The following is a 24,555-nucleotide window of genomic DNA, read 5'->3' as shown; positions in this document are numbered from 1 at the left end:
ACCTTGACCCATGAGGATAAGGAGTAGACACTGGCAGACTACTCGTCCATCATGGGTTGCACCATCCCTCGTAGAGTTGTTTTACCAACTCGCTTTGGAGATCATTAAAGATGAGCTTGCCGTAGTCGTCCACCAGCTCTATTTGCTTATACCGGGTTGCCTCGTCGAGCTTAACAATACCCACATCGTCTTGGCGCTAGAGAAGAAAAACTCGAACAAGGTCGCGCACTTCCACCTGATCTGTTTACCGCATACCTTTGGTAGGCTTTTCTCCAAGCTGCTTGCTCTCCACGTCATGCCTCGGCTCCCAGAACTATTCAAGGAAAACCAGAGCTCCTTCATGCTCACCACTAAGGGCTTGCACGTTAGATACATCGCAACCCTCATGCTCAAGGTTGACATTGCGAAGGCATTCGATTCGGTCTCATGGCCCTTCCTCCTATGGTCTCACGGCCACCAGCACTGGCAGCGGATTCAACGAGTTGGTGTGGATGATTCTACTGTAGACACCCTCAACAGGGTGCCCGGGAGGCATATTCTTTACCATCATGGCATGTGGCAAGGTGACCCCTTGTCTTTGTTGTTTCTTCTTGTGCTGGAGGTGCTCAACGTCTTGTTGGTCCATGCGAAGAGCATTGTCATGTTAGAGCCATCGTGTTGGCGTGGCGTCAAGCACCTCATGTCGGCGTACAATGCCGACATGGTCTTGGTGGCACATCGAGCTTATGCACCAACTTCAACAAGTGTTCCTTTGCACCAATCTATTGCAGCATCCCCGAGATTTAAGTGATTAAGCTAAGCTTCGCATGTGCTTTCCCAGCGCTCCCGTGCACCTACCTTAGCCTCCCCTTGTTGTGCAAGATTCGCACAGTCCACATGTAGCTTCTTCTAGACAAAGTTCTCAACTGCATCCCCACTTGGATTGAGAATCTACTAAACATGGGAGGCTGGCTCATGCTTGTCAAATTAGTACTTCTCTCCATCCCAATTTATCAAGCCATCGCCATGCCACTACCTCTGTGTTTACTTGCGGCGGTTGAGAAGTACATTCGTGTTTTCCTTTAGAGCGGGGCCGACATAGTCAGCGACGGGCAATGCATGGTGGCCTGGAGCAAGGTGTGCTTCATGTGGAACTCAGCGGCTTCAGGATCCTTAGGCACATCTCTCATTTGCTGTGTGGATTCCTTGTTGAGCAGGGCACACTTCCTCGGTTCTCTTGTCTTGGTGCTCATGCTTAGAAGGGTGTTGCTGAGCGGAAGCAGCGTCACCTTCTTGTGGCGGTTCGTGCGTTGATGATTGTCACCTCTCTTCCACCTCACTTTTGGGTTGAGGTAGTTTCTGCTTGTACCTATCCCATCAACATTAATCCTTCCTCTGCTCTACAGACTGACATTCCTCTTGAGCATCTTTTTGGTTGTTCTCTTGACTACTCAACACTTCATTTGTTTGGTTGCATTTGCTTCTTCTTGCCCCTCGTGAATGCACCAAACTAACTATTCAGCCTGTTGAATGTGTCTTCTTAGGTTACAATGATGAGCAAGGGCTATCTGTGTTGGGATCCTGTGAGTCGTCGGATGCACATTTCTCAGGATGTGACTTTTGATGAGTCTCGTCCTTTATATCCACGTCCATCCTCTCCTTTGACCTCCCCCATTGAGGATATTTATTTCCTCACTTTTTCAAATACACCTATCACTCAAGTATTGCCCTCGTCCACCCATCCCACCGAGTCTTCCCATACTACTGTTGTAGACCCCACACCGTCGTCACTTGCGGCTTCCCCACCTCGTTCATTACCTGAGGCTTCCCCATTGATTCCCCCTCATCATCTTCTTTACTACACTGGTCATCTGCGTGTTGTGAATTCTTCTGATGAGCCATCTCCCTCGACTATTGTCTTCTTCTGTTGGCAACTCACCGCCTCCAGCTTAGCCTACTTATGGCTTTCGAGCTCGCCCGCTTCCGCCTACTGACCGCTATGGTTATTCTAGCACCGCTCTTCTCGAGACGACTTATCATGACGTTGTTGCTCATCCTAAATGGCAGCATGTGATGACATCGGAGATTGATGCTCTTTCGCACATTGGCACGTGGGATCTCATTTCCCTTCCTCCTCGTGCTCGTCTCATCACTTGTATGTGGGTCTACAAGGTTAAGACTGATGGTTCTCTTGAGCATTACAAAACTCGTCTAGTGATGTGAACATGGTCATGACTACGATGAGACATTTGCCCCTATGGCCCACATGACCACTCTTCGCACGCTTTTCATTGTGGCTTCTCTTCCCGATGACATGGTTTGTCGTCTTTGTCGCTATCTATATGGCCTTAAGTAAACCCCTCGTGTCTGGTCCGAGTGCTTCATCTCAATAGTGATTGCGGCTGGTTTTCGGTGAGTGCTCATGATCCTGCACTTTTTGTCTACATTTCAACTCGTGGGCGAACTCTTCTATATGTCGATCATCACCGACAACGATTCTAAGTACATTGCCTTTGTGAAGGCTCGTCATAGTGAGTTTCTTATGTCTGATATTGGTCCTCTTCGCTACTTTCTTGAGACTGAGGTTTCTTCTACCTTTAATGGCTTCTTTATTTCCCAAGAGAAGTATATCCAGGATTTTCTTGCTCTTACTGATAAGCGCACTATTAAGACTCCTATGAAGCTCAACTTCCACTTTGTATCCACCTCCGCTCCCTACCAGTCCGACTGGGCATCCATTGCCTGGTTGTGGGTTACTATGTGTGTTGCCTCGATCCCACATCTTGTCTTCCCTTGTTGGGCGGCCGCATCACCGCACACTCAGGCACCACCATCGGCGAGCAGGAGCACGAGCAAGCGTCCTTTTGACCTTGTTCAGTCTTATGTCTGGGCCCATCTCCCTTTGCCTTGGAAGGAGGTCATCACTAGTAAATTATCTTTATAGATGATTTCTCTTAACACACATGGATATACTTTATTTCTTCCAGGCGTGCAATCTGTGCGACGGAACATGGCCAATTTTCAGGGGCCATGAAATTCCTAGTACAAGGCAGCCTATAGCAAGCAGCAGCCAGCAGGCCTGCTACTCGATATCCAGCATGGGCCTGTAAGCCGCCCCGCTAGCGCTAGCGCGTCTAGCCGTCCAGGCTGTATAGAGTCTCCCATGGAGCCCATACGTCGAGCAATCAAGGCATCGAGCCATCGAGGACACCAAGTCGAGTGGACGAGTCCTCTCCAACGCCGCCTCCTGCCCTCATCTCTTGTCTGTTCGTCTCCTCTCTCTTTTTCCAGTACGACGCTTGAAGCTGAGCGATCCTCCATCAGTCCATCCCCATCCAATTCAGCATGTGACGCTTCTATCAGCTGTCGGCCATCGATCCGTGAGTTCCGCAGATCGCATTCAATCTAGCAATTTTAATTTGTGCCAATAGCTGGTTGATAATTCTGTTATTTTATAGAAGTACTTAGAATTTACTTTTCAATATCATCACCGGATAATTCTGTTATTTATGTTCTCTTCTATATGTCGATCATCACCGACAACTCTATCTTTTCTATACACGTTTCAAGATCCTCAAGATAGAGAACATAAATCCGGTGACCAAAAGAATTTGAAAAAAACATAAAACAGAGAAGTTAATCGAAAGGAGCCATGGATAAGTTTGTTGCAAAAGAACCACACGTATCCTCTAATAATCAATCACAGGATCAAGGCCTCACGGTTGATAATAATGTTGACCCTGATGTTGACAATGATCATAGAGATGAACAAGCAGAGAAAGAAAATAATGATGAGGTTGATGATGATCTTATTGGTAAAACAGACATTGATATGGATAATAATGGTGATGACATCGGGGCAACTAGTATTGATGTTAACTCAAATACTTCACCTGTTGCGGATGTCGGTGGTTCTTTTCATGTTAATATATTTGATCCAAGAAATTGGGGTTCTCTTGATCCTAAGCAGATTGACATTTTAGCACAAAAGGCCCTAAAAGAGACTCACAATTTCAAAAAGGTCTTAAGAACAGATATTCTAGCAGGTTTTCTGCACTATTCAATACTAGAATTATGTCAAATGGGGAGCATTGCGATAGAGATTGGCTTGTCTATTCTAAGGAACTCGATAGACTATTTTGCTTTGGTTGTAAATTATTTACAAAAGGGCATAGAAAAGGTCAATTGGCAAACGAGGGGTGTGATGATTGGATACATCTTGGCAGTACACTTAAAGAGCATGAGACAAGTGTAGATCATGTTTTGAATATGACCACTTGGTATGAGCTCTGTACTACTAGATTGCAAAAGCATCAAACTATTGATAAAGATGCTCAAGGACAACTTGAGAATAAAAAGGAGCACTGGAGAAAAAATTTGTTCAGAATTGTTTGCATTATTAAATTTCTTGCCAAGCATAATCTAGCCTTTCATGGTAGTAACAGCAAACTGTATGAAGACAGCAATGGGAATTTCTTGGGTCTGTAGAGATGTTGGATGAATTTAACACAGTTATTCAAGAGCATGCTTGTAATGAAGAAACTCATGCTCATCATCTTGATCATAAGATTTAGAATGAGTTGATACACTTGTTTGCTTCAGCTATTAATTGTTAAGAAAATAAAGAGTGCAAAATATTTCTCGGTCATACTTGATTGTACCCTGATGCAAGCCACCAAGAACATATATTTCCTTTCTTTTCATTTTAGGTATCCGCAACTGATAATGATATAAAACGAGCAGCGAGGCAAAAGGTTTGGCAAATAATGAACCTGGGGAGTATGAATTTATAGTGGCAATAGTAATTTGGTCTGAGGTACTATATGTTGTTAATTTAGTAAGCAAAAACTTGCAAGCAAAGAATATGCTTATAGATGTTGCTATTGAGAAAGTGAAAGGGTTGATTTTTTTTCGAAGGGTATAGAGAAAGTGGCTTTTTAGAAGCATTGGAGATAGCCAAAAAATTGCACTTGATATGGTTATTAGTACAACATTTCATGAAAGACGAGAAATTAAAAGAAAGAGACATTTTGATGAGAACCCAGATGACACAACTGTTGCCACACAGTCTACAGAGGAATCATTTAGAAACGGTTATTTTCCAACTATTGTCGTTCAAGCAATTATGTCACTTACAAGCAGATTTGAACAATATGAGGTTAGCAGAAAAATTTTCATTTCTTATTTACTTCCAAATCATTGCAGTCGTTGGATAATGGGAGCTTGAAATCTTCTTGTGATAATCATGAGGCAGCCCTTAAAAAAGATGGCAAATCTGACATTTATGCCAATGAACTGTAGTGGAGTTGAGGTTACTTAAAGATTCCATTCCAAAGGATGATATGGGGCCAGTTGAAATTCTAAAGTTTAGAGTGACATGATTGGAAATTCTAAACTTTTTAAAGTGACATGATTGTTTTCCCACTGCAGGTATTGCATACATAGTTCTATTGACCATTCCTATGACTTTTGCATCAGCAGAAAGAAGCTTTTCAAAATTGAAGCTATTGAAGTCCTATATGTGTACTACAATGACACAACAAAGGCTTACTGATTTGGCTACAACAGCACTTGAGAGTGAAGTGTTGGAGAACATTGATTACAAGGATATAATTGAAGATTTCATTTCAAAGAACACTAAAAGAATGTTGTTATTCAAGTAAAGACTATGCAACCAAGCTTCTGATAGGTATGAGCAAGGTAATCTTGCTCAATTCTCTTGTCCTGGTGCACATGCTCAGAATGGCGAGGCTGAGTGCAAGCATCGTCACCTTCTTGAGACGGCTCGTCCGTTGATAGTCACTACCTCTCTTCCGCCGCACTTTTGGGCCGAGTTTGTCCCCACTTCCATCTATCTCATCAATCTTCAGCAATCCACTGCTCTGAAGGGTGGCACTCCTTTTCAAGCGTCAATTTGATGGTTTCCTGATTATTCGGCACTTCAATTGTCTTTGTCACTGTCTATATGGCCCTGAGCGAACCCCTCGTGGCTGGTTTGAGTGCTTTGTCTCAGTGGTGATTGCCGCTAGTTTTTGGCGAGTGCTCATTATCCAACACTTTTGGTCCACCATTCAACTCGTGGTCGAACACTTCTACAAGTCGATCATCACTGGCAAAGACTCTAAGTACATTGCCTTGGTGAAGGCTCTTCATAGTGAATTTCTTATGCCCAATCTTGGTCCTCTTCAGTACTTCCTTGAGATTGAGGTTTCTTCTACCTCTAGTGACTTCTTTATTTTCTAAGAGAAGTATGTCTAGGATCTTCTTACTCATGCTACTCTTACTGATAAGCGCACGGTTGAGACTCCTATGGAGTCAACGTCCACCTTTGTGACCACCTCCGCTACCTACCAATCTGGATGGGCATCCATTGCCTTGCTGCGGGTTGCTACGAGCACTGTCTCAATCCCACATCCCGTGTTCCCTTTATGTGTGACGCCATAACCGCACGCTCGGGCACCACCAATGATGAGCAAGAGCTCGAAAAGTCGATGCATACCTCGATTATGCATAGGACGAGCCGAGGACAGGCGCTACCTAAAGTTGGGGTCAAGGGCGCCCGAAGAGACATTTACTCCTATATATATGGCCCACGTGACCACTCTTCGCACACTTCCTCAATATGGCTTCTATTCACCGCTAGTCTGTCTCTCAGCTTGATGTCAAGAATGCCTACAAGTAGCCACCACCTAGATTCTCTTCCTAATGGCATGGTTTGTCGTCTTCGTCGCTGTCTATATGGCCCTAAGCAAACCCCTCATGCCTGGTTTGACCGCTTCGTCTCAGTGGTGATTGCGGCTAGTTTTTGGCGAGTGCTCATTATCCTACATTTTCGGACCACCATTGAACTCGTGGTTGAACACTTCTTCTACATGTCAATCATCACTGGCAATGACTCTTAAGTACATGGCCTTGGTGAAGGCTCGTCATAGTGAGTTTCTTATGTCCAATCTTGGTCCTCTTTGGTACTTCCTTGAGATTGAGGTTTTCTTCTACCTCTAACGACTTCTTTATTTTCTAAGAGAAGTATGTCTAGGATCTTCTTACTCGTGCTACTCTTACTGATACCTTTGTGACCACCTCCGCCCCCTACCAGTCTGGATGGGCATCCTTTGCCTTGCTGCAGGTTGCTACAAGCACTGTCTCAATCCCACATCACGTGTTCCCTTTATGTGTGACACCATAACCGCGCGCTCGAGCACCATCAATAGTGAGCAGGAGCTCGGACAGTCGACGCGTACCTGGATTATGCACGGGACGAGCCGACGACAAGCACAACCTAAAGTCGAGGCCAAGGGCGCACATTGGAGAACTTGGGGTGCTTAATCAAGCACGTGGCACACAACCCGCAAACAGGAAAGGAACACCCAGCCAGATCGGCAGGGTACGAAGAGTGCACACGCAAGTGGGATGCCGGATCAAGTCCCTCTACTGCCAGTGGTCCCAGTCTGCCTCTGCTGCCTTGTCTACCAGATATTTTCAAGAGTGGCATCATCGCCTTGGGTCACTTGTGATCTCTCATCCTTAGTTCGACGTGATCTTCTTGGATCCGTCTCCGATGATGTCTCTAATACGTGGTCCAGTTACCTTATACTCATAGCGAGACAGTGTCTTAGCATCCTTTAGACCTTGTTCACTCTGATCTCGAGGGATCGTCTCCCCCTTTTCCTTCCCTAGTGACTTCTCTCAACACACCTGGATATATACTTTATTTCTTCTCGTAATGAGGTCTTATCTATAAACCTTTTGCTGCCATGGTCCGCACTCAATTCTCCACGCCTATTCATGTGTTCTATGGCGACTGGTGGAGAGTATATCTCCAAGCTGTTGCGTGGAATCCTTGCTGAGCAGACTTTGGTTCTCTTATCTTGGTGCTCATGCTCAAAATGGCATGGCTGAGCGCAAGCATCGTCACCTTCTTGAGACGGCTCGTCCATTGATGGTCACTGCCTCTCTTTCACCGCACTTTTTGGGCCAACTCTGTCTCCACTTCCATCTATCTCATTAACCTTCAGCAATGCACTGCTCTGCAGGGTGACGCTCCTTTCGAGCGTCTATTTGATCGTTTATTCGGCGCTTCAATTTTTTGGTTGTGTTTGCTATGTCCTTCTTGCCCCGCGTGAACGCACCAAACTGACTTCTCAATCAGTTGAGTGTGTCTTCTTAGGATACAACATTGAGCATAAGGGATACCATTATTGGGACATGTTGGGCGTCAGATGGCTATTTCTCCGGATATGACTTTTGATGAGTCTCGTCCCTTCTACCCGTGTCCATCTTCCTCGACCTTTTCAATGGAGGAAATCTCTCTCTTTTTTAAATGCAACACTCCTATCACTCCCTGATCCAGTCGTCGTACTGCTCATGCTTCTCTGATTATGTGGATCCAATGCCATCATCTCCTATGATTTCCTCACCTCGCTTATCACAGGATTCTACATATTCATCAGCTGTGGCTTCCTTGTCTCCATCACCTAAGTTTATCACGTTAATTTCTGCTCGTATTCTTCCATCTTTTCCTCACTTTTATATACATCGTCCGCGTGTTGCGAATGTGTCTACTGATGAGCCACTTCCCCTCTCGGCCTACTTATGGCTTGCTTCCTCGTCTGCTTCCGCCTGTTGACCGCCTTGGTCTTCCAAGCGTTGGCACTGGTGTTCTTGAGCCGACTTCTTATCGTGATGTTATGCATACCAAATGGCACCTTGCGATGGCAAGGGAGATTATTGCTCTTGAGCGCATCGGCATGTGGGATATTGTTTCTCTTCCTCGTGTTCGTCCCATCACTTGGTGGGAATGTTATGACTCACTTTGACTTTTTATATGTTCCTTCTTTTGATCATGTTCCTCGACTTTACTACACTCGTGGTTCGCGTGTTGTGGATTCTTCTGATATGCCATCTCCCTCGACTATTATATCTTCTTCCGATGGCAACGCACGGCCTCCAGCTTAACCTACTTATGGCTTTCGAGCTCGCCCGCTTCTGCCTATTGACCGCTATGGTTACTGCGTAGCTCTTCCCGAGACGACTTCTTGCCATGAGGTTGTTCATCCCAAATGGCTGCTTGTGATGGCATCGAAGATTCATGCTCTTGCCCGCATCGACACGTGGAATCTCATTTCCCTTCCTCCTCGTGCTCGTCTCATCACTTGTAAGTGGGTCTACAAGGTTAAGACTGATGATACTCTTGAACGTTACAAAGCTCGTTTAATGGTGAGAACATGGCCATGACTACGAAGAGACATTTACTCCTATATATATGGCCCACGTGACCACTCTTCACACACTTCCTCAATGTGGCTTCTATTCGCCGCTAGTCTATCTCTTAGCTTGATGTCAAGAATGCCTACAAGTAGCCACCACCTAGATTCTCTTCCTAATGGCATGGTTTGTCGTCTTCATCGCTGTCTATATGGCCCTAAGCAAACCCTCGTACCTGGTTTGACCGCTTCTGTGTTAGTGGTGATTGCGGCTAGTTTTTGGCGAATGCTCATTATCCTGCACTTTCGGTCCACCATTCAACTCGTGGTCGAACACTTCTTCTACATGTCAATCATCACTAGTGAAAGCTCGTCATAGTGAATTTCTTATGTCCGATCTTGGTCCTCTTCCGTACTTCTTTGAGATTGAGGTTTCTTCTACCTCTATTGACTTCTTTATTTTCCAAGAGAAGTATGTCTAGGATCTTCTTACTCGTGCTACTCTTACTGTACCTTTGTGACCACCTCCGCTCCCTACCAGTCTGGATGGGCATCCTTTGCCTTGCTGCGGGTTGCTACAAGCACTGTCTCAATCCCACATCCTGTGTTCCCTTTATGTGTGACACCATAACCGCACGCTCGAGCACCACCAATGGTGAGTAGGAGCTCGGACAGTCGACGCGTACCTGGATTATGCACCGGACGAGCCGACGACATGCGCTACCTAAAGTCGAGGCCAAGGGCGCACAGTAGGAGAACTTGGGGTGCTTAATCAAGCACGTGGCACACAACCCACAAACAGGAAAGGAACACCCAGCCAGATCGGCGGGGTACGAAGAGTGCACAGGCAAGTGGGATGCCGGATCAAGTCCCTCTACTGCCAATGGTGCCAGTCTGCCTTTGTTGCCTTGTCTACCAGATATTTTTCAAGAGTGGCATCATCGCCTTGGGTCACTTGTGATCTCTCATCCTTAGTTCGACGTGATCTTCTTGGATCCGTCTCCGATGATGTCTCTAATACGTGGTCCAGTTACCTTATACTCATACGGAGACAGTGTCTCAGCATCCTTTAGACCTTGTTCACTCTGATCTCGAGGGATCATCTCCCCCTTTTCCTTCGCAGTGACTTCTCTCAACACACCTGGATATATACTTTATTTCTTCTCGTAGTGAGGTCTTATCTATAAGCCTTTTGCTGCCATGGTTCACTCTCAATTCTCTACGCCTATTCATGTGTTCTATGGTGACTCTGGTGAAGAGTATATCTCCCAAGTTGTTGCGTGGAATCCTTGCTGAGCAAACTTTGCTTCTCTTATCATGTTGCTCATGATCAAAATGGCATGGCTGAGCGCAAGCATCATCACCTTCTTGAGACAGCTCGTCCATTGATGGTCACCGCCTCTCTTTCACCGTACTTTTGGGCCAGCTTTGTCTCCACTTCCGTATATCTTATCAACCTTCAGCAATCCACTGCTCTGCAGGATAACGCTCCTTTCAAGCGTCTATTTGATCGTTTATTCGGCGCTTCAATTTTTTGGTTGTGTTTGCTATGTCCTTCTTGCCCCGCGTGAACGCACCAAATTGACTTCTCAGTCCGTTGAGTGTCTTCTTAGGATACAACAACATTGAGCATAAGGGTATCATTATTGGGATCATGTTGGGCGTCAGATGGCTATTTCTCGGGATATGACGTTTGATGAGTCTCATCCATCTTCGTCGACCTTTTCAATGGAGGAAATCTTTTTTTAAAATCCAACACTCCTATCACTCCCTAATCCAATTGTCGTACTGCTCATGCTTCTCTGATTATTGTAGATCCAATGCCATCATCTCCTATAATTTCCTCACCTCGCTTATCACAGGATTCTACACCTTCATCAGTTGTGGCTTCCTTGTCTCCATCACCTGAGTTTATACCGTTGATTTCAGCTTGTATTCTTCCATCTATTCCTCACTTTTATATACATCGTCCGCGTGTTGTGAATGTGTCTACTGATGAGTCACTTCCCCTCTCGGCCTACTTATGGCTTGCTTCTCGTCCGCTTCCGCCTGTTGGCCGCCTTGGTCTTCCAAGCGTTCGCGCTGGTGTTCTTGAGCCGACTTATCGTGATGTTATGCATACCAAATGGTACCTTGCGATGGCAGGGGAGATTATTGCTCTTGAGCGCGTTGGCACGTGGGATATTGTTTCTCTTCCTCGTGTTCGTCCCATCACTTGGTGGGAATGTTATGACTCACTTTGACTTTTTATATGTTCCTTCTTTTACTCATGTTCCTCGACTTTACTACACTCGTGGTCCGCGTGTTGTGGATTCTTCTGATATGCCATCTCCCTCGACTATTATATCTTCTTCCGTTGGCAACGCACGGCCTCCAGCTTAGCCTACCTATGGCTTTCGAGCTCGCCCACTTCTGCCTATTGACCGCTATGGTTACTGCGCAGCTCTTCCCGAGACGACTTCTTGCCGTAAGGTTGTTCATCCCAAATGGCTGCTTGTGATGGCATCGAATATTCATGCTCTCGCCCGCATCAACAGGTGGAATCTCATTTCCCTTCCTCCTCCTGCTTGTCTCATCACTTGTAAGTGGGTCTACAAGGTTAAGACTGATGATACTCTTGAACTTTACAAAGCTCGTTTAATGGTGAGAATAAGGTCATGACTACGAAGAAACATTTACTCCTATATATATGGCACACGTGACCCCTCTTCACACACTTCCTCAATGTGGCTTCTATTCGCCGCTAGTCTATCTCTTAGCTTGATGTCAAGAATGCCTAAAAGTAGCCACCACCTAAATTCTCTTCCTAATGGCATGGTTTGTCGTCTTCGTCGCTGTCTATATGGCCCTAAGCAAACCCCTCGTGCCTGGTTTGACCGATTCATCTTAGTGGTGATTGCGGCTAGTTTTTGGCGAGTGCTCATTATCCTACACTTTCGGTCCACCATTCAACTCGTGGTCGAACACTTCTTCTACATGTCAATCATCACTGGCAACGACTCTTAAGTACATTGCCTTGGTGAAGGCTCGTCATAGTGAATTTCTTATGTCCGATCTTGGTCCTCTTCGGTACTTCCTTGAGATTGAGGTTTCTTCTACCTCTAATGACTTCTTTATTTTCTAAGAGAAGTATGTCTAGGATCTTCTTACTCGTGCTACTCTTACTGATACCTTTGTGACCACCTCCGCTCCCTACCAGTCTGGATGGGCATCCTTTGCCTTGCTGCGGGTTGCTACAAGCACTGTCTCAATCCCACATCCCATGTTCCCTTTATGTGTGACACCATAACCGCACGCTCGAGCACCACCAATGGTGAGCAGGAGCTCGGACAGTCGACGCGTACCTGGATTATGCACCGGACGAGCCGACGATAGGCGCTACCTAAAGTCGAGGCCAAGGGCGCACAGTAGGAGAACTTGGGGTGCTTAATCAAGCACGTGGCACACAACCCGCAAACAGGAAAGGAACACACAGCCAGATCAGCGGGGTACGAAGAGTGCACAGGTAAGTGGGATGCCGGATCAAGTCCCTCTACTGCCAGTGGTGCCAGTCTGCCTCTGTTGCCTTGTCTACCAGATATATTTCAAGAGTGGCATCATCGCCTTGGGTCACTTGTGATCTCTCATCCTTAGTTCGACGTGATCTTCTTGGATCCGTCTCCGATGATGTCTGAAATACGTCGTCCAGTTACCTTATACTCATACGGAGACAGTGTCTCAGCATCCTTTAGACCTTGTTCACTCTGATCTCGAGGGATCGTCTCCCCCTTTTCCTTCGCTAGTGACTTCTCTCAACACACCTGGATATATACTTTATTTCTTCTCGTAGTGAGGTCTTATCTATAAGCCTTTTGCTGCCATGGTTCACTCTCAATTCTCTGCGCCTATTCATGTGTTCTATGGTGACTCTGGTGGAGAGTATATCTCCCAAGCTGTTGCGTGGAATCCTTGCTGAGCAGACTTTGCTTCTCTTATCCTGTTGCTCATGCTCAAAATGGCATGGCTGAGCGCAAGCATCGTCACCTTCTTGAGACAGCTCGTTCATTGATGGTCACCGCCTCTCTTTCACCGTACTTTTGGGCCACCTTTGTCTCCACTTCCGTCTATCTCATCAACCTTCAGCAATCCACTGCTCTACAGGGTGACGCTCCTTTCGAGCGTCTATTTGATCGTTTATTCGGCGCTTCAATTTTTTGCTTGTGTTTGCTATGTCCTTACCCCGCGTGAACGCACCAAACTAACTTCTCAGTCCGTTGAGTGTGTCTTCTTAGGATACAACAACATTGAGCATAAGGGATATCATTATTGGGATCATGTTGGGCGTCAGATGGCTATTTCTCGGGATATGACGTTTGATGAGTCTCATCCCTTCTACCCGTGTCCATCTTCCTCGACCTTTTCAATGGAGAAAATGTATTTTTTTTAAATCCAACACTCCTATCATTCCCTGATCCAGTCGTCGTACTGCTCATGCTTCTCTGATTATTGTAGATCCAATGCCATCATCTCCTATGATTTCCTCACCTCGCTTATCACGGGATTCTACACCTTCATCAGTCGTGGCTTCCTTGTCTCCATCACCTGAGTTTATCCCGTTGATTTCAGCTTGTATTCTTCCATCTTTTCCTCACTTTTATATACATCGTCCGCGTGTTGTGAATGTGTCTACTGATGAGTCACTTCCCCTCTCGGCCTACATATGGCTTGCTTCCTCGTCCGCTTCCGCCTGTTGGTCGCCTTGGTCTTCCAAGCGTTGGCGCTGGTGTTCTTGAGCCGACTTCTTATCGTGATGTCATGCATACCAAATGGCACCTTGCGATGGCAGGGGAGATTATTGCTCTTGAGCGCATTGGCACGTGGGATATTGTTTCTCTTCCTCGCGTTCGTCCTATCACTTGGTGGGAATGTTATGACTCACTTTGACTTTTTATATGTTCCTTCTTTTACTCATGTTCCTCGACTTTACTACACTCGTGGTCCGCATGTTGTGGATTCTTCTGATATGCCATCTCCCTCGACTATTATATCTTCTTCCGTTGGCAACGCACGGCCTCCAGCTTAGCCTACCTACGGCTTTCGAGCTCGCCCACTTCTGCCTATTGACCGCTATGGTTACTGCGCAGCTCTTCCCAAGACGACTTCTTGCCGTAAGGTTGTTCATCCCAAATGGCTGCTTGTGATGGCATCGAATATTCATGCTCTCGCCCGCATCAACAGGTGGAATCTCATTTCCCTTCCTCCTCCTGCTTGTCTCATCACTTGTAAGTGGGTCTACAAGGTTAAGACTGATGATACTCTTGAACTTTACAAAGCTCGTTTAATGGTGAGAACAAGGTCATGACTACGAAGAAACATTTACTCCTATATATATGGCCCACGTGACCCCTCTTCACACACTTCCTCAATGTGGCTTCTATTCGCCGCTAGTCTATCTCTTAGCTTGATGTCAAGAATGCCTAAAAGTAGCCACCACCTAAATTCTCTTCCTAATGGCATGGTTTGTCGTCTTCGTCGTTGTCTATATGGCCCTAAGCAAACCCCTCGTGCCTGGTTTGACCGATTCATCTTAGTGGTGATTGCGGCTAGTTTTTGGCGAGTGCTCATTATCCTACACTTTCGGTCCACCATTCAACTCGTGGTCGAACACTTCTTCTACATGTCAATCATCACTGGCAACGACTCTTAAGTACATTGCCTTGGTGAAGGCTCGTCATAGTGAATTTCTTATGTCCGATCTTGGTCCTCTTCGGTACTTCCTTGAGATTGAGGTTTCTTCTACCTCTAATGACTTCTTTATTTTCTAAGAGAAGTATGTCTAGGATCTTCTTACTCGTGCTACTCTTACTGATACCTTTGTGACCACCTCCGCTTCCTACCAGTCTGGATGGGCATCCTTTGCCTTGCTGCGGGTTGCTACAAGCACTGTCTCAATCCCACATCCCGTGTTCCCTTTATGTGTGACACCATAACCGCACGCTCGAGCACCACCAATGGTGAGCAGGAGCTCGGACAGTCGACGCGTACCTGGATTATGCACGGGACGAGCCGACGACAGGCGCTACCTAAAGTCGAGGCCAAGGGCGCACAGTAGGAGAACTTGGGGTGCTTAATCAAGCACGTGGCACACAACCCGCAAACAGGAAAGGAACACCCAGCCAGATCGGCGGGGTACGAAGAGTGCACAGGCAAGTGGGATGCCGGATCATGTCCCTCTACTGCCAGTGGCGCCAGTCTGCCTCTGTTGCCTCATCATCTTGGGTCACTTGTGATCACTCATCCTTAGTTCGACGTGATCTTCTTGGATCCATCTCCGATGATGTCTCTAATACATGGTCCAGTTACCTTATAATCATAGCGAGACAGTGTCTCAGCATCCTTTAGACCTTGTTCACTCTGATCTCGAGGGATCATCTCCCTTTGCCTCCGCTAGTGACTTCTCTGAACACACCTGGATATATACTTTATTTCTTCTCGTAGCGAGGTCTTATCTATAAGCCTTTTGCTGCCATGGTTCACACTCAATTCTCTACGCCTATTCATGCGTTCTATGGTGACTCTGGTGGAGAGTATATCTCCAAGCTGTTGCGTGGAATCCTTGCTGAGCAGACTTTGGTTCTCTTATCCTGGTGCTCATGCTCAAAATGGCATGGCTGAGCGCAAGCATTGTCACCTTCTTGAGATGGCTCGTCCATTGATGGTCACCGCCTCTCTTTCACCGCACTTTTGGGCCAAGTCTGTCTCCACTTCCATCTATCTCATCAATCTTCAGCAATCCACTACTCTGCAGGGTGACGCTCCTTTCGGGCGTCATCTATTTGATCGTTTATTCGGCGCTTCAATTTTTTGGTTGTTGCTATGTCCTTCTTGCCCCTCGTGAACGCACCAAACTGACTTCTCTGTCTGTTGAGTGTGTCTTAGTATACAACGATGAGCATAAGGGATATCGTTGTTGGGATCATGTTGGTCGGCGGATGGCTATTTCTTAGGATATGACTTTTGTAGAGTCTCCTCCCTTCTACCAGCGTCCATCTTCTTTGGCCTTTTAAGTGGTGCATATCTCTTCCCACAATTTCCCCGAGTCGTCGTACTGCTCATGCTTCTTTGGTTATTGTAGAACCAACGTCATCATCTCCTATGATTTCCTCACTCGCTTATCACATGATTCTACACCTTCTTCACCGGTGGCTTCCTTTGTCTCCATCCCTTGAGTTTATCCCCTGATGATTCCAGCTTCTATTCTTCCATTTTTTTTCCTAACTTCTATATAGGTCGTCTATGTGTTGTCGATGCGTCTATGTGTTGTCGATGCGTCTACTGATTTGTCATCTTCCTCGTCTCAGCCTACTTATGGCTTCCGTCCTCGTCCGCTTCGTCCTGTTGACCGCCTTGGTCTTCCAAGCGTTGGCGCTACTGTTCTTGAGCCGACTTCTTGTTGTGATGTTGTTCATACCAAATGGCACCTTGTGATGACACAGGAGATTGCTGCTCTTGAGTGCATCGGCACGTGGGATATTGTTTTTGTTCCTCCTCGTGTTCGTCCCATCACTTGGTGGGTCTACAAGGTTAGCATGGTCCTAATTATGATGAGACTTTTGCTCCTGCAAAACTGTATGCTTGTGACCTCTGTTCGCCACTGGTTCGTGTCTAGGCTTGATGTTAAGAATGTCTTTCTTAATAGTGAGCTGCGTGAGGAGGTTTACATACAACTTGTCTTGTGGGTCATGGCTTTCAGCAGGAGCATGGTCCTGATTACTATGAGACTTTTGGTCCTGCAAAATTGTATGCTTGTGGCCTCGGTTCGCCACTGGTTCGTGTCTAGGCTTGATGTTAAGAATGTCTTTCTTAATAGTGAGTTGCGTGAGGAGGTTTACATACAACCACCACCTGGGTATTCTACTCCTTACAACATGCTTAGTCGTCTTCATCGCCTCTATGGCTTTAAGAAAGCCTCTCGCGCTTGGTTTGAGCATTTTGCCTCTATGGTGGATGTTACTGGTTTTCAGCGAGTGCTCAAAATCCGACGTTGTTTGCCCTCCTTTCTGCTCTTGGTAGGACTCTTCATATTGATGACATGATCATCACCAATGCAAACCGTGAGTATATTGCCTTTGTGAAGGCATGTTATGCAGTTTCTTATGTCTTATCTTGGCCCTCTCTGCTACTTTCTTGGGATTGAGGTCCCTTCTTGCTCAAAAATAATAATCTAGGATCTTACTCGCGCCGCTCTTAAAGATGAGCGCAATGTTGAGACTCCCATGGAGCTCAATGTTCACCTCACTGTGCTACTGATGTTGATCGTTTGTCTAATCTTACGCTTTATCGACATTTTGTTGGGAGTCTTGCTTTATCGACATTTTGTTGGGTGTCTTGTCTATCTGCCTGACACTCGCCCGGAAGAAGAAACAGACTGCAGTGCCCCCCGTTCGAGTGCACCTCTTCCCGCGGCGCCGTCGCTCCACTTTCCTACTCTACCCTCTACTATATGCTCTGCGGCATTATCGTCGTGGCCAAGACGGTGGCAAAATCACTAGCGTCGATGCCTCTCGCATGATGTTCCTAGAGCCTTTATCCTCTCAAGTGGCATGAACGACCGAAGGGGACAATGCCACCATGGATGTTGGCATTCCCTCTGTTGGATCGTGAAGTGTTTGGGAGTGAGACTAAGAGGAACACGGGAAAGGAGATGATGCCTAGCGTATTAGCGGAATGAGGCCTAAGCAAAATTGTTGAGATGAGTTATAGGCCCGCTACCAAAATGGTTGGTGTATTCTTCTCCAAAGGGGGACACGCGTTTGATGCAAACACGACTGAGAAGGATATAATCATACTCTATCAAGCCCAAATGATAATCTTCTTTTTTTACCCTGCTTCCAAATAATAATGACCCAAACACTAAACATAGCATTGATCATAATTCTTTATACATCACACCATATCCTTAGAATCTACTAACATCTAAGGCAAATTTGAAAATTAGAGTTTGTGAATTAAATAAATGTTCACAGATTCAAAAAATATGTTTGCGAATTCAAAAAATGTTGCCAATTCCAGATATGTTCACGTATTCAAAGAAAGTTCACGGATTAAAAAAAATGTGAATTCCAAAAATGTTCATGTATTCATAAAATGATCACATATTAAAAAATGTCCACGTATTCAAAACAAGTTCATGGGTTCTAAAACGAAAAATTGTTAAATGTTCGCGTCGAATTCAAAAAATGTTCGTGGATTCTAAAACAATGTTCACAAATTCCAAAAATGTTATCGTGTTCGAAAAATGTTTTCATAATTCCAAAAATGTTATCGTGTTCGAAAAATGTTTTCATATTCAAGACAAGTATGAATTCCAAAAATGTTCACGAATTCAAAAAATGTTCACGGATTCTAAAAACTCTTCACAAATTCCAAAATTGCTCACGTATTCGAAAAATGTTCACATGTTCAAAAATTATTCAACCATTGGAAAAGGTTCAAAACTTTCAAAAAATATTCACGAATTTGGAAAATATTCGGTAATTCAATACTTCAGCAAATTCAAAAATGTGAATTGAAAATTGTTCACAAATTTGAAAAAGGTTCAAAAAATTAAGAAGGAAAAAGAAAAGGCGAACACGAAGGAAAACATAGCGTTGACCATAATTCTTTACACATCACATCATATTTTTTAGAATCTACTAACATGAAAGCCGTATACAAAATAGAATAAATCTACGCATGTAATTTACATGTACCATTATAATTATATTGTTTTAGAAATCCTAGACCAATGTCTATACTCTACAGCAGCTTCTATACTCTACAACAATGTACGTTTGGTGTGGGTTAATTTATCACCATCGTCTCGACGGTAATCTCTATTCCCAACCTAGGGGTGTGCATTACACGATTGGGAAAGAATCTCTGAACTTCGCCAATAAGTAACTCAACTAAACAGTTATGTATGTGATTTCAAAAGAAAGATATAAATGGCAAGGTGTTTAACAAATCTGCATGCATGTTGTATCGTGCTTATTGAGTGAACAAAACAAATATCAGGATAGAAACTAAGAAACAGAATGCATACCACCAGGAACACAGCCACCACTAGCTCTGTCACAGAATATTGCGTGATAAAAGCCCGCCATGCTAACTCAGCAGCTTCCTCAACTGACATGTTGAATTTGTAACTGAAATGTAAAGCACAAACATAAGGGATGCAACTTCAAGATAATATGAACTGTGAGCAAGGCAACATATAGAGGTATAAAAAAACATACCCCTCATCCAAGATACCATAAGCATACAAAGAACTACAGAACCGGCTGCTTCCCTTGAGCCTTGCACCCTCGCTATCAACATAGTACCAAGACCAGGCCCTAGAAAAAGAGCGGAATTGTTAGGCATAGACCTAAGTACTGCTTAATGACACTAAAATATGTCAAAGGGCCACTCGCAGTTCCATCAAATCCAACAATCATTGTACCGATTGGAAGTACCATCCCACGGTATGAAAAAAAGGATATTAGCCAACGGTCTTTAAAGAACCAGGAATAGGAACCCTTCGCTTGTTGATGAGCTCATCAAGCTCATGAACCTCTGAAGGAAGAAACTATTGTTATTCCTACTATCTTTACTATTAAAGGGGAGTGCGGTTGTGATGGTAGGTTGTGGTACGTCGATTCGCATGTTCGTGTGTCGCTTCCTCGCCTCCTCTCTCAAACAAATACTCGTCGACGAGTGGACCTGCTAGCTCTCTTCCCTGCCTCATCCACTCGCTAGCCCCGATCTGATTTCTTCTTTCTCTCTCGTTAGCCGTTGCCGCCTCACACTGCTGCCCAGGTTGCTATCTGACACACCAACCAAGAACTGCAGTGTCGAACATGAGCCTAGGTTGCCCTCGTTTGTAGATGCAAGATGTAGCTCGCCATCTTCTATGTCACGTACGACCTTCATCTCTACCTGCTTCCCAGCGTATCGAACAGAGGCACCGTGGCAGGACTCAAGGTGCAGCAGCTACTCCAGTTGTACATGAGCCATGGGTTCAAGAGAGGTTCTTGGAGAGAGTCCATTTGTTAAGGCTTCCCTGGTATTTGTCTTCAATACCAGTGTATTATTTTCTCATCACTAAGTTTTTGTCTCGCTCACTACTTGTTTCTTGCACTATATGGCCAGATCTAGCTTCTTCCTTTATCCATGATTTTTCTTTAAAGTCCACCGACTAAACATACAAGAGCTTGGCAATTCTTTCTGGCTGCAGCTAAAACTTTATATTAAAGTGAACTTTAGTTTTGTTGGTTTCTTGTTCATAGAACCGGCAGCAAGAAATAAGGCTAGATTAGCCACGGCAACATCAGCCATGTTTATGAGCATGTACCTGGACCCTCCTGTATGGCAGTTGATCCACCTTACATGAAGATTAAAGTCATCTACATCAATATATTAATTTTGCTCCTGGTATGCATCTCTTGGAGAAATCTTAGGGCAAATATTTTCTTATTTTTGCTTTCTTTAGAAATCTTCGAGAAATTTAGTGTAGGCACCTTCAGTTCTATAACATAGTTGAATGTAAAAATTACTACAATAAGCATTGTATCAAAACAGTGGGCTAATTCTGTAAAGAAATGCAATGATGTAATGTTTCTTGGTTAAACTTCAGTTATATATTGTACTTAGTAATGCAAATTCAAGAATTAAGTTTGCAGGCATGTCGTCATTGTAGTCCTGATAGATATTTTGCTTTTCTGTATTTATGTGCATTAATAGAGTTACTAATATTGTTTGGATATTTCGTTAGTAGAAGACTGGATTGTGGCCACAACCAATGCGCATCAATGCGATCCAAAAATAGGCACTTCAAGGTGGATTTCACTTGTGGTAGAGAGAAGCCACAGTTCAGATAGCAACGCGGGACTTTATGGTCACAGATAGATTGTCGTGGAATAACTCAATTGATTGGATGTAGGATTCACATCGGTGCAGATTGCCGAGTACCATGCAAATGAAATGTTGGTTGCAAAATTAATGATCTGCCTCTTTGTCGAGGTAGAATTGATAAGAGTTATAAACTCAAGAAATATTTTTTCCATCGATCTTTTAGTCTAGCAAGTAAATATTTTTTCCATCATTCTTTTAGCTCGATGTAAACAATATAATTGTTTGTGCAGCCACAACTATGCTACCTTCCGTTTCATAAACAGATGTCCTACTACGAAATATGCAGTAAAAAAGATAGCTCGATGTAAACAATATAATTTGTGCAGCCACAAGTATGCTACCTTCCGTTTCGTAAATAGATGTCCTACTACGAAACATGCAGTAAAAAAGATGTAAGTTTGACTACTACAATATAAAAGATGGTACACATTTGTAAGATAAATGTTATTTTTGATTTATCATGTTCTGGGTTTATCATGACTGTAAATTACAGAACTACTTCTGACCAAGAGAGAGATATGTGAAACTCATGATTTAGCTCATTTAAATATCACAAAATTATTTTAGGAGAGACCATCTAGAGTACTCAATTGTGGCATTGGCCGTGCTATTATTTTATGAGTTTATTTTGATGTCTACTTATTTATTTTAAAATTAAAATCAATATTATGGGTAGCAGCACATTCACTGGTGATGCAAGAACATTCCAGCTTGCCTGAAGAACAAAAAGTTCCATTATTTTGTGAGTCTATACAATTGTTTGCTTGCATTGTATATTAAACTTCATGTGAATTTGCATCACTTGCACCCTAATCCTTATCGGATATATACCTATACTAACTGCCAACCCCAAGAAAATTCACACGCTAATTATTAAATAAAAAGATCTGAATCATGATTATTTTTTGTTCATACAAGATAGTTTGAGTGTAATCAACTGTACATAGACCCTACATTATTAATATATACAGATGAAGAATACAAGACTTGCACTCAGTCCTGCTTGGTTCCTTTCGTTTGTGCCACATCCATTGGAAGTGAGTTTTTAGCTGTCTTTCTTTGTGATAAAATGTGAAAGATTCAAATCCAATATTGATATCTTCTTTCCAGAATGATGCTTTGTTGGTCTTTTTCACCTATTCTCTCACATGTTAAATATCTAGAACATACTCAGATTTGCTATTTCTGTATTTTGTTTTTGTAGACTTAGTATAAGGAGAGAAATAATATTTGAAAGGTGCAGGTTGAAATATAATTGACAAAAAACATATAAGGAAAAAGGTCTTACTAGAGATAGTCATTTATGATGTCAAATTCTCTCCCCTCACGATTCTTGGCTTGTTGCCTTAGGCTGATAACCCACCTAATAAAAGTAACTAATAATTTGAATTACAACGCATAATGTGAGTTTTATCTCTCCGTCAGGGCATGTATCCTTCAATAGTGTACTAGACCTTATGTAGAGAAAACCTTATGTACAGAAAGAAAGATAGAGAGGACTAGTTCTTGTTAATTTTGTCAGAGAGATGGAGAGACAAACATGGAAAGATGGGAGACACACAAATGGGAGAGATGGAACATCAGGGGCACTTAGGTGCTGCTTCTTCATCTGCTCGGTGCATGAGGAGGTAAGAAACAGGGACATAGAGGAACATTGGGCTTAAAATTTATAGAAACTCGAAGATTGACAGCTGGAAGCCATGCTGCTTTCTGTTCCCATCAAATTTTCTGTGCGCAATTCGGTCGGGCATTACGTCAAACATGTGGAAGGCATAACATGCATGTATTATGGTTCACTACTCATACACAGCAACTCCAGCGGCATGCAGCAATCAAGAAATTTAGAGCAATGGCATGCAGTAATCAGAATATTTAGATCAAAAGAGGGAATCAAGTCATGACCAAGAAAACAGAGCAATGATGATGAAACTTACATTTCGCCGTGGCTTCGTGCTTGGAGATGAGGCGTGCAAAGAAACGTAGCGCCCCCACAGCCTGCGCTAGGAGAGAACACGGAAGAGCACAGAGCCGTGGACGTCGAGGGGAGGCGGCAGACCGGACGCACGACTCGATTGCGGATCTGCGGAAGGGCGGCGCCCCGGCCCATACCGTCGAAGCCGGCGGGCAGCGAGAGCGCACCGCGAACGCAGCTTGTCCCGTGAGTAGGACTGCAGGACGGCAACCTGTCGTGGCGCCGCCGACCGCCGCGATCCGGTCTGACCCGGGATTTCGATCGAGGGACTCGAGTCCTTTCTGTAGGTGGTGCCTTCGGCTTGCGGAACGGGCAAAGAGTCCATGTCGATGACGGGAACCATGGGAGCGGGCTTCAGCAGAGTTCGTGTCGGAGTAGGAGTTCGTGGCGGCGGTGGGGACTGGGGAGGAAGGAGGGGATCAAGGCTGCCGCCTGCGTTGGGGGCTTTCCTTTTTGAGAATCCTGCGTTGTGGGCTTCGACGGGTTCTTTTACAGAAAAACTAGCGGAAAACCGGGCCGATCAGCTAGACACGAGAGAAGGCCGAAGTGGATCGCAGGCCCAGCCAAGCGACAACTACGACCAATTGTAAGGAATTTCCTATATGACGCTCGTTCGTATTTTTTAAATTTTAACACTTTTTAAAAAATAGTAATTTCAAAAAATCTTGAGTTATTAATAAAAATGGTCAACATTTTTAAATTTAGTATAGAATTGTAAAAATTGTTCAAAATTTCAAAAAAATAAAAAATAAAAAATGATCACATTTTTTAAAAATTGTTCATGCAATTTCAAAATTTGTTTGCGTGGTTCAAAAAAATCGAACATTTCTTGGAAATCATGAACAATTTTTCAAATGACAAAACCGAACATTTTTCGAACAACATGAACAAAATTGTGAAATTTCAAACTTTGGCTAGCGACGGTCCTTAACCAGTGAGAGGTCTGTAGTTTGATTCCTTGTGTGTGCACTGCTTTTCGTGAATTTCGGTTGCGCTACAGTACCAGCAGGGCGAACAGGCGTGCACGCCAATGGGTCGGCCCAATCGAGGGGTCAAATAGGAGCTCCCCGGTTGTAATGCAAGCTCAGTCGAACAACACCAAAAAAAGTAGTCATTGGTGTCGCATTTTCCCTCTCTCCAAGGTTTGTCTCTTCTCTCATTGCGTCGCCGACGTTTTAGTTTATCTTTTCTCCTCCCATCTACGGTCTTGCTCGGGCTGACCAGGGGTTGTGCTACAGTACCAGCAGGGCGAACAGGCGTGCAAGCCAATGGGTCGGCCCATGCAAGGTGTCAATTAGGAGCTCCCCGATTGTTACGCAAGCTCAGCTGAATGGTGACGGAATAAGAAGTAGTTGGTGTCGCCTTTTTCCCTCTCGCTAGGGTTTGTCTCTTCTCTCCTCGCTTTGTCGGTGTTTCTGTTTATCTCTTCTCCTCTCATTTGCGGTCTTGTTTGGGTTGACCAAGGGGTGGTCTCGTACTCTTATACGA

The 24,555-nt window shown here is 44.4% G+C and overlaps 1 protein-coding gene across 1 annotated transcript in view; it reads right to left on the bottom strand.

Moving 5' to 3' along the window:
* The window catches only part of LOC119290896 (proteasome subunit beta type-5-B-like), a 29,161-nt gene extending 5,663 nt beyond the window's left edge, over positions 1-23,498 (bottom strand). The window contains exons 1-3 of the mRNA XM_037569567.1: positions 23,030-23,498; positions 19,439-19,537; positions 19,246-19,348 (exon numbers count right to left, since the gene is read on the bottom strand). Of these exons, the coding sequence (XP_037425464.1) occupies positions 19,246-19,348; positions 19,439-19,537; positions 23,030-23,202 (375 nt within the window). The 5' untranslated portion in view covers positions 23,203-23,498. The remainder of the gene's footprint in view (positions 1-19,245; positions 19,349-19,438; positions 19,538-23,029) is intronic.
* Between the last annotated feature and the right edge of the window lie 1,057 nt (positions 23,499-24,555).

Source organism: Triticum dicoccoides, chromosome 4B, assembly GCF_002162155.2.
Source record: "Triticum dicoccoides isolate Atlit2015 ecotype Zavitan chromosome 4B, WEW_v2.0, whole genome shotgun sequence".
NCBI lineage: Eukaryota > Viridiplantae > Streptophyta > Magnoliopsida > Poales > Poaceae > Triticum > Triticum dicoccoides.
This window is presented reverse-complemented; position numbering and strand designations above follow the sequence as displayed.